The 15,000-nt window shown below is 43.2% G+C and overlaps 2 protein-coding genes across 2 annotated transcripts in view; one reads left to right on the top strand and one right to left on the bottom strand.

The window, feature by feature from the left end:
* The window catches only part of cimip2c (ciliary microtubule inner protein 2C), a 9,947-nt gene extending 2,643 nt beyond the window's left edge, over positions 1-7,304 (bottom strand). Inside the window, exons 1-3 of the mRNA XM_063222453.1 lie at positions 7,137-7,304; positions 6,022-6,241; positions 3,037-3,146 (exon numbers count right to left, since the gene is read on the bottom strand). Coding sequence (XP_063078523.1) covers positions 3,037-3,146; positions 6,022-6,241; positions 7,137-7,210 — 404 coding nt within the window. The 5' untranslated portion in view covers positions 7,211-7,304. The remainder of the gene's footprint in view (positions 1-3,036; positions 3,147-6,021; positions 6,242-7,136) is intronic.
* Positions 7,305-8,319: 1,015 nt separating this feature from the next.
* otofa (otoferlin a) overlaps positions 8,320-15,000 on the top strand; it is a 210,617-nt gene continuing 203,936 nt past the window's right edge. The window contains exon 1 of the mRNA XM_063223364.1: positions 8,320-8,687. Within this exon, the coding sequence (XP_063079434.1) occupies positions 8,609-8,687 (79 nt within the window). The 5' untranslated portion in view covers positions 8,320-8,608. The remainder of the gene's footprint in view (positions 8,688-15,000) is intronic.

The following is a 15,000-nucleotide window of genomic DNA, read 5'->3' as shown; positions in this document are numbered from 1 at the left end:
TGATGCTGTCTATCAGACAGGCTGTGGAAAAAATGAGCAGCTCTCGCAATCATGCACTCGAACTCAGGAGCAAAATGCGAATGAAAGGGTTGAAATACATACTCGCACAAGTGCGACCGTTTTATTTTTCTTCCTCGCACAGTCCAAATTTTAGGGGTAATATGCGACCAATTGGTCTTAATGTACAGCCCTGACACACACACACACACACACACACACACACACACACAAATGCACATGCATGCACACACACATACATGCACACAGACACAAACACAGACACAGATACACACACACAAATGTGCACGCACACACATATACATGCATGCACACACATACATGCATGCGGACACACACGCACTCACGTTCACCATTCACAGGCACTTGTATGGACACACACACACTCACGTTCACCATTCACATGCACTTGTATGGACACACACACACACACATACACACACACACACACACACACACACACACACACACACACACACACACACACACACACACACACACACACACACACACACACACACACACACACACTTGAGTGCATATCCCTCATGAAATATTCAGCAGTGAAGACGATAGCGTAGCCTGTGGCCAAGAGGAACTTGCTTTGAGTGTCATCACCAAATAGCAGACAAGGAAATGGCTAAGCTGAGTTGCCTTGGCAACTTGTCCTACTTTTGTTGTTTTGTTGTGTGAGGTACAGGTGTCTCAAGAGACTGTTTTTTTTTTATTATTATTTTATTTCAGCTTTTAAAAACGCTTCATTACATAACACACTCTGTAATACAGCAGAAACCATCCACAATACATCTATGGGATGTTGTTAAAAAAGATACACTTTTGCAAAAAAAAAAAAGCTAAGAAACAGAAAAATATACAACACGTTTTCTCTTTGAACATAAACTACATCAAACTATTGCAGTTACTAGGGCTGTAATGATATTGTGTTGAACCGTGAAATTATGATTATACAGTGTCACGAAGCTGTATCGCGCATCTATGTGTATGTGTGTATGTGTGCAAGAAGGCAGAATCGTGACACGCCGTTTCAAAGTTCTGTTACCCTTCGGTACAGTATACTACCACATGATACGAGGTGATAGTCCTTCCAAGCTTCAAATCATCCCCATCATCATTATTTTTTTTAAACATCTATTTATTTTAGTAGCCTGTTTTAACCTATTCTACATATAACCTGTTGTAGTTATTTTATTTATAACATTGGTCAATGCGACTGCGTATCGAATAGTGTGTCAAAAACTGTGATACGAGCTGAATTGTGAGTTGGGTGTATCATTTACAGCCTTAGCAGTAACAGCCCTGCTAAAAGCACAATAATATATTGGACAACACAGGAACACATTGCACGCACTCATTTAAGTAGAAGAACAATTGTTCGCCATAAAACAATAAAAATACAGCTTGATGTAACATCACACCTTGACATTACAATTCTACAATTTTTGCAAAGTCGCTTTAGAAAATTAGATTAGCAACACATATGCACAGAAAAGTTATTTTCAGAGGAGCTAGTCAAGGTGGGGGGTGTATGTTGTCAAGGTGGCCATCTTAACAAATAAAGTGCTGGGGGAAAACCTGGGCTCATATGCAGGTTATGTACCATTAACTTTGAGGAGTAAACTTTTTTTGCCAGGCCAGAACATTCTAGAGCCCCTATAATATCCCCTGGTTATTTGTGACATCATAGAACTCCACGAGAACTCCAAATTTTGCCAAATTTCTAATCACATGATGGTAATTAAAAAAAAAAAACTCTAAATGTACTAATGTATGTATAAATATGCTAATGTACCATTAATGGCACTCTTTCATGGTGAAAAACACAGGGGCTGTCAAACAAGTCAAACAAAGCTGAGCTGTGTATGCATCAGAAGAAGTATCAGTACACCATAGTGCAACATGACTATTTTTGCCTGGATGAAGGAGAATCTTTACAGACACAAAGGTGCTTAGGATGGCCATGCCAGAGCCAGAGGTCGGTCCATCATGATACTGGCCAGCCACGAGGGTCAGTGGCGTGCACAGACATTTTTGGGGGCAGGTGCTGAAGGGGGCATGTTGGGGGCATGTGGAACTTCCGATTGCCTTACTCGGTTTACAGAGGCTATGTATTATATCGGGGCATTATTGTAACATGCATGTGATCGCAAGGCATTTGTAGACGATCATGTCCACATGAACCACAGTGCACTATGACAAAAAAACCTTTCAAAAAAGATTTTTTTCAAAAAAGGGCATTTTATATCAAGTAGGGCAAAGGGGCAGGTGCTTTAGCACCACCACGTCCCTATCTGTGCACGCCTATGACTGGGGTCCTTCATAAGACACAATAGATCTACTGGCCAGTGTTGCGGGTTGGGGGTGCTATTGCCCCAAATCTTGTGAAAATGGGTAGTCGGTAAACCCCAGTTTGCTCTCCTGACACCCGTTGTAACGGTTGGGGACAGCGCTAATATTTAAAGCAAAGAAAAAGCTGAAAAGCGAAAGCCCACCTGGGAAACTCCAACTCCCATTGTCATTGTGACACAGCACTTCACAGCACACAAGTCTTCACTGCACACTGCACACAACGAAATTGCATTTTATGCCTCACCCATGCATGGGGGCAGCCCCCAATGGTGCCCCAAGTGAGCAGTGCAGCGGGACAGTACCATGCTCAGGGTACCTCAGTCATAGAGGAGGATGGGGGAGAGCACTGGTTGATTACCACCCCCCACCAACCTGGCGGGTTGGGAGTTGAACCTGCAACCTTTGGGCTACAAGTCGGACACCCTAACCGCTTAACCATGACTGCCCTTTAACGAACTTGGTCTGCAGCAAACGGCTCCAAGTCTGTGTTTTGGAACCCCTTTTTGATTGCCTGTTCTATTGCACTTTCCCGAGGCGGAGGTTGGTATTTTTCCGACCTCAAAATAATTAACTAATTAGCATTAGCGGCTGTTGTTAAAGTGCTGATGGAGGAGGGTGGTGGAGGTGGAGGTGCAGTACTGATTATCTTACATGGCGTTCTGCGTGGGTTTCTGGCTCTCTTTAACTGGCAGCTGGAAGTAGCCAACACGCGGGCACATGCCAGTGCGGTCTCTGTAGCAGTCGCGGTGTCTCTGGGTCAGCTGCAAACGGATGAATGGACGCACACGTACACACACACACACACACACACACACACACGCACAGGCGGACACACACACACACACACACACACACACACAGACAAACACACACACAGACACACACAGAGAGACAGATAGGCAGGCACACACACACACACACACACACACACACACACACACACACACACACACACACACACAGGCACACAGAGATGACACACACATTCTGTTATGACCTCTCATAAATACTTGCGTAATGCTCCCCAGAAAGTGATTAAAATATTCACTTTTTCACTATGTAGTGTTCTCTCTGTGCTGACTTACATTGTTTCCCTCCCTCGGATACAGTATGTAGATTTATATAGATGTGACGTTTTTGTGTATATGACATGCATTGACCTACCTGTGTTGTATGAAATGTGCTATGTAGACCTAAATAAATAAACTCTGACTTGCCTTGCCCTATACCGCAATGCAGTCAGTCTCATCCCTGGTGTCATTTTTTTTGGTGCAATTTGACCAGGCGGCAATATTTGACGTCAAGGGCATACCCATTGTGTCTGATGTTGACGCGGTTCCCGAGACCTCGGCCCTTCCCTAAGCCTGTGTGAGTAGTTAGAGTGAGTCCAATATGTATTTGATCCCTTGCTGATTTTGCCTGTTTGCCCACTAATAAAGACATGATCAGTCTATACATTTATGATAATATGTATTCAAACATGGAGAGACAGAATATCAAAAAGAAATACCAGAAAACAGCTTAAAATTTGTGGCAAAGCCCTAGTTTTCTAGCACTGAGGTTAGATGCTTCTTTTAGTTAATGACAATGTTTGTGCATATAGTAGAAACTATTTTTGCCCATTTTTCTTTGCACATTATCTCTAAAACATTCATGGTTTGTGGCTGTAGCTTGGCAAATGGGAGGTTCAGTTCTCTCCATAGAATTACTATAGGGTTAATATTTGGAGACTGTCTAGGCCACTTCACGACTTTAATATGCTTCTTATTGAGCCACTCCTTCGTTGCTTTGACTGTAGGTTGTGTATTATTGTCATGTTGGGAGATCCAAAAATGTCCCACCCTTCAGTGTAGTGGTGGAGGGAAGGACGTTTGCACTCAGGATTGCACATTACATGTCTCCCTCCATCCATTCGTTGTGAAGTTGTCCTGTGCCTTGGCCAGACAAACACCCTCAAACCATAATGATACCACTTTCATGCATAATGGTGATGAGGGTGTTCTTGAGGATCATAGACAGCAGTATCTTTCTCAAACACATTGAATTGTGATAAATTTTACAAAAACAAACAGCTTGATTTTGGTTTCCGATCTGACTACAGCACCTCCTTATCATATCCTAAACCGTGTTTCTGATGTCCGTTGGCAAACCTCAAGTGGGGACTGCGCAGGGTTCTTCTGAAGTAGAGGTACCATGTGTGCACTACAGGATTTTTTTTTAAAACCTCTGTGGCATTAAGTGCTACCAGTAGTTTTCTTCAGTGATTTTGGTCCCAGTAGCTTTGATATCATTGCCTTGCGTTTCATCCCGTACAGCTCTAGGGTGATTTCTTTCTGTTCTCATGATTATCAAATCCCTACAAAAGGTAAATCTTGTATAGAAACCCCAGACAGGCTGATGGATAGTCATTTTGTATTCCTCACATTTTGGAAGAAATGCATCAACAGCTGGGTCATTAATACCCAGTCTCGTTCTTGTGGCTTTGCAGCCCATTTAATCTTTGTTCAGGTCTAAAATCGTGTCATTGATATCATTTGACCACTCTTTGGTCTTTCCCATGCTGGTGCGGTTGGAGTGTGTGACTGATTCACTCATACTATGGACTGATTCTGCTGATTCAATGTGTCTTTTATGCATGTTAGTATGTACAGGTGTCTTTAATTCAGATGACAAGTTGATCAGAAGTGCCCATCTGGTCTGTGGGCCCGGAACTGTAATCAGTTGGCAGGGGATCAAATACTTATTTTGCTCGATGAAATGGAAATAAATTAATATATATTCTCTTCAGTTAATTTCTGGATTTTCTTTTTGATATTCTTCTGTCCTCTCTCCATATTAGAATACATATTATCATAACATTTATTGACTGATCATGTCTTTGTTAGTAGGCAAACCAACAAAATCAGAAAGGGATCAAATACATATTGGACTCACTGTATGTTGCTGAGTTGGGGTGTTTTTGAGTTTACCTTTGGCGCCAAAAAGTGACATGTGGGGATAAAACCGTATAGCGCCCATTACTCTTCGTCCACAGATGTGCCGTAATCGGGTTGCATGCCCATTATTGTGGCAGAATCGACCATGTACCACACATTTGTAAAGAAACCAGCAAGGTGTTCTTGTATATGTATGTACTGTACGTGTGTATGTATGTATGTAGTATGTATGTATTCATGTATGTGTATATATGTATATATGTGTGTATGAATGTAACCACAAAATTCGTCTATGCTTCTGGAACAACCTATTCCCTCTCGGATTAGCGTAACAAGTGTACTTTTTTGGATATCTTTTTTTTTTTTTTTCAACAACCGTACACGCTTAAGGACAGCAGGTCTTCTCTCTTTAGGGTCTGCACTGTCTGTGTGTGTGTGTGTGTGTGTGTGTGTGTGTGTGTGTGTGTGTGTGTGTGTGTGTGTGTTTGAGCCAACAATGTGCACACAGTCAGTGATGATATAACTTCTAAAGGGGTCATTTGTAACTAACTGTAAATAATTAGTCACGCCCAGTGATTGGATACTCTTCGGTGAACTCTGCGGAGTATCCAATCACTGGGCGTGACTAATTAGTCTCACACACTTCCAAGTGTGCTTACTAGAACATTGAGAAATGGCCAGTGTCTCTGTGCTGTCTCACCTGGGCAAAGCTCTGGAGTTCCTGTTGCCGGGTGCTGGCGGGCAGTACGGTGGTCAGGTGGCCGTCGACGGGGCGGGTGGTGGGGAACATGCCTCCACTCAGGCTGGTGCTGGCGCTGGAGGTCATGGAGGACAGGCGCTCCTCCTGGAAGGTCCGGCTGGTGACGTTGCCGTACGACTCCCCGTACGTGAACTTGTTGTTGGGCACGTGGCCGCCATAGCTTTGGAGGAAGAGCAGAGAGGAATAGGAAGGAGGTGGGGAGGGGGGTGGCAATATAATGAAACTGAGTTTGTGCAGTGTGTGTGTTCCAGCATGTAACTTACACATGCACGCACACACACACATGCCGACGCTGCACACATACATAATAAACACACAAGCCTATTTGGCAAAATGTTTAGTGCTGCACAATTCGCTCAACTACATACCGGTCTATTTTGAGCTTTTGTTTATTTCTAAAGTAGATTTTTTTTCTTATACAAATAATTGAATAATTGTTGCCAAGGTGATTTCCAGTAAGGTGGTGATAATGTGCTGCTCTGTCATTCTGAAACATTCCTGCCCTGTGGTCCTGAGTAAAAAGGGCATCTTTCAACATACTGTAACTTAAACAAGATTATAAGAAGGGAAAAGAACAGTCGCACTGCAGCTAGTGGTACACTACACGCTGTAGAGACCTTTCAACACACTCCATAGGATCAGAGTGATGATGATAATTGTGCAGTAGCCTACTTTTAGGTGCCAAAACATTATTGTTGGACTATATTTCAACACAAGTTGCAGATGCAGAGGGTCAGAAATGTTAGTTCTTTTGGAAATAGTTTAGTAACCTACCACCACCCCATATTTAAGATCAAGATGTCAGTAACTATAAGATTACACCTTAATTGTATGAGTTATTTGGCTCAGGCTACATTGTTTTCTTGTTTGAAATAGGCCTACAGATGGAGAGCTCCAGCTGATCATTCCAAGTATATTCATTGGTTTAACAAAGCCAATAGACCTAGGCCTACTCTTATGTTACATACATGCTTTACAGTACCTAATAAGTAAAGTCAGTCTTCTATCGATTATCTGCTTATTTTCCCCGGTATAAACCAGTAGAGGTTAATTACCCGGGCATCAGGGCGGGCGCGAGGTAGGCGGCGTTGTTATGGGTGAAGAGAGTTCCGTTCCTCCGAGAAGTCATGGTTGAAGCCCTGCCTGATTTCCCCGTCTGGGATCCGCCGACTTAGTGGAGCGCGATGTTGACTTCTGGAGGAAGGTTGTCTCGTGCGCCAGTTTATGAAGCTCTCCAGCAGCGTCTTCTCTGAGGTAACAAAGGGTTGCCAGGCAACAAACTCTACCAGACCGACACCGGGTTGTGGCGTTCCCAGTGGTGTAGTCTACGTAGAACGCGGGTATACGGAGTATACCCACTTCTAAATTTCAGGGATTTCAGTATACCCACTTAAAATGGATTGATCCATTGTTTTGAATAGCATAAATATATACAGTATACCCACTTCAAAAAATACTCAACTATACAGTATACCCACCATAAAAAAGTAGACTACACCACTGGGCGTTCCCAACTGTAGATTTACGCAGACCCTGACATGCTTACCATAACTTCAATTCAATACCATAACCTAAAATTAAATGTTAAAACATACTTCAAAATACATATAGCCGGCATAGCCTATAGGCTATAGATTAGAAACTTTTTTAAAAAAAAACTTTTATTTTTGCATAGGCTAGATATGCCTAATTATTTATTATTTAGATTTAGTTATTTGCGCTATGCCCCCTCTTGACACTGCGTTATACAGTTTGGCACAGAAACGATCAAACAGACCCCTTAGATCCCCTACACCAGGGGTGCTCAACTGGCGGACCCAGGTCCGGATGCAGACCCAAACGCAATGTCATCCGGACCAAGACAAAATCCATCTGTATTTAATATGTATAAATTATACATGAGATTTCGCTGCCATGCGATCTGTATTTCTGCGAAGCCAGTCTTATGACAAATAAAAGTATCATCACTATGACAACTCAGTGAGTGAGCAAGAGGCCAGTGCGGCCAGCGAGTGAGGCTATTTTCTGCATCGGTCCGTAGCGACTTTTTTGGACCCTGGAAACATACGAAATTTGGCGAGTGGACCTTTTCAGTTTCTAGTTGAGCACCCCTGCCCTACACCACCCTGCAGAGTGGAGGCTACCACGGGGGTGGGCGTCACCTAGTGGTGTTCGCTGCATAGACTATCCGGTGTTGTACCATTCTAAACCATAACGCGCGCGCTTATCAGCAGCGCGAGAGAAGCAGAGCGCCAATCCCTGCATTCCTGCCACAAACGGTGGGGCAAGATGCGAGATGCACTTTCATAATTCGCACCGCGGCACTTTTGTGTGATCAAAACGTATTTTTTGCCTTCTCTTGACTTCACGAGTGGATTCTTGTTTTTGTTTTTTTGTGTTTGAGGGTTTTTGGAGTGTATCTGGAGTCGATCAATTAAGATTTGGCCGAATGCGAACGTGCGTGCACAATTGGTTTTCCAATTGACACTTCAGGTCCACTTGAGCTGCGGGATCAATCTAAGTTGACATGGCTTTAGTGGTGCGCCTGAAGACCGTCTCCTTCTTGAGGGGGAAAGCGGACCGAGTCGCCAAAGTAACGTTTCGAGGTAAAATATGTCCAGTTTTGACATTGTGATTGCAGCACTTCCATTGTAGCCTGTCGAGCGTAAATGTAGGCTACTAGTAAACGTTTCGTTTGCTTTCGCATGGGTTTTCGAGAGCATGTTCTCAGAGAGACTAGCGGGCAAGGACTTGGGTGAGTGAGGGTTCGCCAGGTACCTGAAAGCAGGTGCGTTCTGGAAGGACTCCCAGGGGATGCGCAAACTTCTTACTTCGGCTTGGGGAAATCCCATCCTCTCCCCGCAGTAGGCTACCTCTATCCCATGCTGACGACGGCAAAATGAATGTCTCCAGAAATTAAAGGAACCCCAAGTGCAACGTTCACCTATTTTGTGTACAGCCCATAACCTATTGTATTGTTCATTGTATTCATTTTTGCATATCAGCCATTCTCATCGTCATACATGCTCGTTTGTTTGGAATTGTGAATGACCTTCTCCGTTACGTTTTTATGAAATGTTGGTTATAGACTGTGTTTTAAAATCGTCCCGTGGGAATAGTCCTATAGCCTGCCAGCTCTCGAATATTTTACGAGGCTTTTGTCATAATCATTTATTTCTTTTATGCGCAAACTATTGTTCCGGATTCATGTTCGAAAGTCAGTTGAAAGATGAGCAGCGGTGTTAGTTGTTTTTTTGGATTTTGGAAGTGGTCCGACACTCCGGAGGGGAGGTAAATGTGCCTTCCGTTAACCTTGCGACATCTACCCAGCATTTGGCCTTGGCAGAGGGCTGCGCTGTGTGATACTACCCCGCCAGCGATTCGCACCATTGGTCCGAGGATGCACCACTGAGCTCATTGTAATGAGCAGTTTTACTAGTGATAATAAAATATCCACTCCTCACTTATTCCAGCTACCATAATGATGTTTATGCTATTGTTGTAGGCCTATTGCTAGCCCAATACATTAAATCATAATAATGAAAATAATAATAATAATAAAACGTAGTGTCAATTCCACACTCATAGAGTATTGTGTGGGTCGTTCCAAAACACTTGTACTGTAGCCTATGCCACTGTACCAATGAGTTTGTTTCGCCCTTATTTGCAACCTACACGTTTGGATGATGGAATGATGAAAGTATAGTGAAAGTCCTTATAGAAGTAGGCCCTATATAATATAGCCTACTATACAGCTAGGACTCTGGAGGAAAATTTGTGCTTAATGAAGATGATATTGATGCTGCTGCTGCAGACTTACTGAAGCATGCACACAGCCTTCACGCTCATTTAAAAGTCTCTCTCTCTCTCTCTCTCTCTCTCTCTCTCTCTCTCTCTCTCTCTCTCTCTCTCTCTCTCTCTCTCTCTCCCCATTTTTGTGACCATACCACTGTACACATAATATGCAGCACCATATATCCGTGGTGGTCAATTATCTATCCGGAATCCGGATAACAGACTGACATCATGTCTGCATTGTAGCTTTCATTTGTGGTAGCTGCTGAACTGGACCCATTCCTTGACCCTGTTTCACCTTTGAGAGAATGGACCGCTATTAGCTGTAGATGCTGGGCTTGGTTGGTCTTGCCTGAGCAGTGGGAATGCTGGTCTGTACTCGTCTTGTCTCAGCTGTGGGAATGTTGGTCTGGACTTCCTGGCCAATTGTGTGGATGCTGGTCAGCGAGCGTAATGCCTATAGTCGCAACAAGGGCTCATCAGTCTCCTCACTGGACAGTGGAACATTTCAAGCATCACTGCCCTCTTCCATTATTACTTCACATCCACACTGGAGACCTTGCATTCAAGCCTTTCTTCTTTCACCTGCGGTCATTTCAAAGTAAATGTGTGTAACAGATGTCAATTACCTTCTACCAGTGTTTGGCAGTGAAGCATTTGTTAATCACCCTCCCAAAGCCTCATGCTGTTGCAATAGCATTTGCACTATCGGCCCAGACCAGTAGCTCAGTAGTTTTAGCACCTGTGCTGCCATGTCACAGGGTTTCTGAAGTTTGAGCAAATGGCGGACTGCGTGTTTAAAGGGGTATGCCACTATTTTGGGGCTTAATACAGTTAAAATCGTTGGCCAGGGTTTATAAAGGTGGTAAAGTGTCTTATTTTTCATGTAAGCCGTTGTCTTGCTTTAAGACAAGTTAAAAGAGGGAGCATGTCGCTAAGCTAGTGAAAGTCAATGGATCCGTGTAGCATGCTACAATGCTACACGGATCCATTGACTTTCACTAGCTTAGCGACATATTCCCTCTTTTAACTTGTCTTAAAGCAAGACAACGCTTAACATGAAAAATAAGACACTTTACCACCTTTATAAACCCCAGCCAACGATTTTAACTGTATTAAGCCCCAAAATAGTGCCATACGCCTTTAAGTCTAAAAATAGTTAATATGTGAACCTAGGATAACTCCATCTAACCCTCTAATACCTGCAACTGGGCAGCTTTCTTATGTGCAATACGTGTTGTTTACAACGTGTGAATGCACAGAGAAAGAAAGAAAATGATGGATAGATACTGACGTGTCCATGAGCAGTGTCATCTCTTCCTCTTCCGTCTCAAGAGGAGTCAGCATGTCTTTAGACCCGGGGGGGTCTCTAGGGACTGGTCCTAATGTGGTCAGAAAACAAGTATGTTGTAAAGGGGGAGGGGGTGAATGGTAGTGGTTGTGGGGGGTTTTGTTACAGATTGCTACAGGCTTTTTTGTTTGCTTGAGCGCGGGGTCGATAGCATGGAGCTTTGGCCGTGTTATTGTCCCCTAGCCACCGTCACTGTGGAGTATGCATTCAGCCCAGCTGACAGATGCTCCGGCAGCAAGTGTCGGGTGGGTCGTTTGGGGTGGTGCTTCAAGAGTGGTGTGGGTGATGTTGTTTTGATGATGCTGTGGTGTGTGAGCTTGGAAAACCTGAAGGCGGACACTACTGTATGGTGATCAGTGTTCCCAGATTTGTCTGATCAAAACCCGCCCAAAGGTTCTCAAAAACCGCCTAAATGCACTAAATTCCACCCAATTTCAACAAATTGCATTGGTTTCTATGGGCACAAAACGGCCAAATGGCCAATTTTCCCTGTTTTTACCCATAGACGGCCATCCCAAGTAGCCCAATCTGGCAACACTGGTGGTAATGTGGGGGGAGGGGGGTGGGTGCACTGTGATGTTTTCGTGTGTGATAGACAGTCGACTGCACTCATTGTATGCCATGTCAGAGTTGTGAACAGACTTGGAAGGCACTAAGACACTTTCTGAAAATAAATGTCAAAGGGATGGTCTGATTACATTAATTCAGCGTCATATGAAAGGAAGCAAGTTAATGTCAAGGTGTGGTTGGTCTAATTAAGTATTAAGTTATTGGTTCTTCGGAGGTTCTACCTTCTGCTACATTTGAGAATCAGGATGTTGTAAACCGCCATCTCTCTCTCTCTCTCTCTCTCTCTCTCTCTCTCTCTCTCTCTCTCTCTCTGAAATGCGAAATCATATTCAAATGAGCTTTAACATGACTAGGGCTCAGTATTGCCAAAGCTTTGACTCGTGACAGGTGAATGAAATGTAATCCCGAAATCCGGATTTAAAAGGCAAGGAAATAAATCCAGATATGAAATGAAATTTATATGTAATATATGCATGGCATATATGTATTTTTTCCTCTATATGTGTCTTCCTTTCTCGCCCGTCTCTGATTTGGTATCTCTCTCTCTGTCTCTCTCTCTCTCTCTCTCTCTCTCTCTCTCTCTCTCTCTCTCTCTCTCTCTCTCTCTCTCTCTCTCTCTCTCTGGGTTGTGTTTTATGAATAAGGCTGAAGTGAGTTGCGTAACCCAGTCCCCAGTCTGAGTGAGAGTGAGGCTGGCCTGGGAGTGCTCCCATCTCAGTCCCTCTGTTCTACATTTCCCGTGGCTCTTAATGTTTAAATCAGCACAGTATTGCAATTGCAATTACACAGGCAGTTAATCACTGGCTTCTTTTAGAAAAATAATATCACGACTTACTGCCAGCTGGGATTCTCGATAGTCCATGCAGTTTTTTTCTGTGGAAACAAGAATATTATTATTAGTGTTGAAATGTACAAGAACAATATGAGTTGTTAAATGTACAAGAATATTGCGAGTTTTTAAATGTACAAGATAAGTTTCTTTTAGAAAAATATAATCACAACAACCAGCTGGGATTTTCGATAATGAGCCTATTGCTTGTAGTTTTTCCCCACCGAAATAAGAATATTATGAGTTTTTAAATGTACAAGAATATTGTGAGTCTTTAGCATCTCACTGTATCTTAAGTGGGTCAAGCGTCTATGTTTCGTGTGATTTCAAATGGCTTGTGAAGGCGTTTCAGAGCGTTATGTAAGCCCCTGTTGCTCCCTCTCTCTCACTGGATTGCACATTTGTTTGCAATTACCAAAGGACAGATATACCAGTGCAGAGCTCAATGATAAGACATGATACGCCACCCTCTTGCCTGTCTACCAAGGGCCCTGAGGGAAACTGCTGGGAAATAGGGAACACTACGCATGAAACTGACTAAAACTGAAAATTAGCGCGCTCACAGTGCTTTCAATTAAAATCATGCGGGTCCATGTGTGCTCTCTTTACTGACAGATGCCTCGGGATGCTTCAGCATGTCTGGTCTGGTGCACTCCTTTGGCTCGCTGCATAATCTGCTTCTTGGCTCCTCAGGCGCCTTTACATGCAGTTGAAGAAACTTGTTGTAGTTTCACAAGCATTTGGACCTATGACTTACAAACTTCACAAAAATGTCAAGCTTTGATTTTTGTTGTTGTGAAGAAACAGTGACTGCACTTAACCCCTCTCTCAATGACAGTCATTAGATATCTTTATTTCTAGGGAAGAAAAGCCTACATACGGTTACGGTACCTGGAGAGGGGTACTGTGTACTACATTCTATTTATATGGCTTAATGGACAGGATTGTTAAACATTGCTCAAAGTTCATTTTTTTTCACGCCTCGAATGGATGTGTTATGTCCATTCATGGGATCGTTGATTGATCAGTCATCATATTAATTCAGGAGTTTGGAAGAAGGATTGATAGTGATCAGTGTCAGCTCCACCCCATTTCCTAGAATTCTAGTTTATAATTTAGAATGTCAATGTGGTGCTTGGCTCTTCATTATCTCGCCTGACTATTCAACCACAGGCTAATAAGTGTTAATGGCCTTAACATTTGGGATGGCACATTGCAGCAGTCATTTGGGTGCACCCACTGTTGAGGAGGAGAGCATCTGAAGGCATTGTTTCCCCTGTGTAGAATGATACACAGTACATTTATCAATGTTTATTCAACTCTTAGAGGGTCGATTTAACACCTTCTGTAATATATTTTATTTGATCCCTGAGATTTTTTTTTACTTTGTTGCAAACTCTTTCCAGTTTCCTCTACCAACTCCATTATATTACATTTACACCTAGTCATTTATCATAACTTAACCACCTACCTGTACACCGTATCTTCCACTTCTTTGCATTGCTTTGTTTTGCTTTCTTAGTGTGCTTTTCTCATGCTGTGTCTTTATTTTATTGCCTAGCTCAAACTTACTGTACATGTAGTGACTTATGTTTAGTAATCACCTCTTCTCTCAGAATCATTTTAGTCAAGAAACAGCAGAGAAGATTCTGCATGAAATTTCTTTATCGTAAATTATGAATTACATTTGACGGTATAGCTCTGTTCGGAGGAACCCCCCCTATTTCCATGTGCACCTTGGGAAAGCATTAAGTCAGCAGTTTAGGGAGTTCTCTCCCCAGCAAGACAGGGAGAGATAAATATCCCCCCATGAACAGAGCCAAGCGACGTGACAAGAACACATAATAATGACAATAATACTTTCGTTTTATATAGCACCTTTCAAAACTCCCAAGGTCGCTTCACAAGGTATCGTGTAGGAAAGTGTGAGTGTGTGTGCGCGTCAGTGTGTGAGTGTGTGTGTGAGTGCATGTAAGTGAATGTGCTTGTGGAACTAGCAGCCATAAGCCTCCAGGAAGAGATGTGTCTTAAGGTGTTGTTTAAACATGGCCAGTGAAGGGGCATTCTGGATGTGGTCGGGCAGATTGTTCCAAAGAATAGGAGCAGCTACATGGAAGGCTCTGTCACTGGTGGCCTTGAACCTGGTACGAAGGACGACTAGCTGGCCCTTGGAAGAGGACCGCAGGGATCTTGAGGGGTCATAGGGGTGAAGGAGGTCTGTGCCATGCCACATCATATGACAAGGTGGAGCAGGGGAGGCGGTGGCAGAGAATCTCTAACAGGGAGAATGTTCACACTGATTGGTTCCCATTGTAGCCAGTTAGCTTTGCATGCATACTGCAGTAACTATGGAGTGTCCACTAGTTGGCGAGCG

Source organism: Engraulis encrasicolus, chromosome 18, assembly GCF_034702125.1.
Source record: "Engraulis encrasicolus isolate BLACKSEA-1 chromosome 18, IST_EnEncr_1.0, whole genome shotgun sequence".
Taxonomy (NCBI): domain Eukaryota; kingdom Metazoa; phylum Chordata; class Actinopteri; order Clupeiformes; family Engraulidae; genus Engraulis; species Engraulis encrasicolus.
This window is presented reverse-complemented; position numbering and strand designations above follow the sequence as displayed.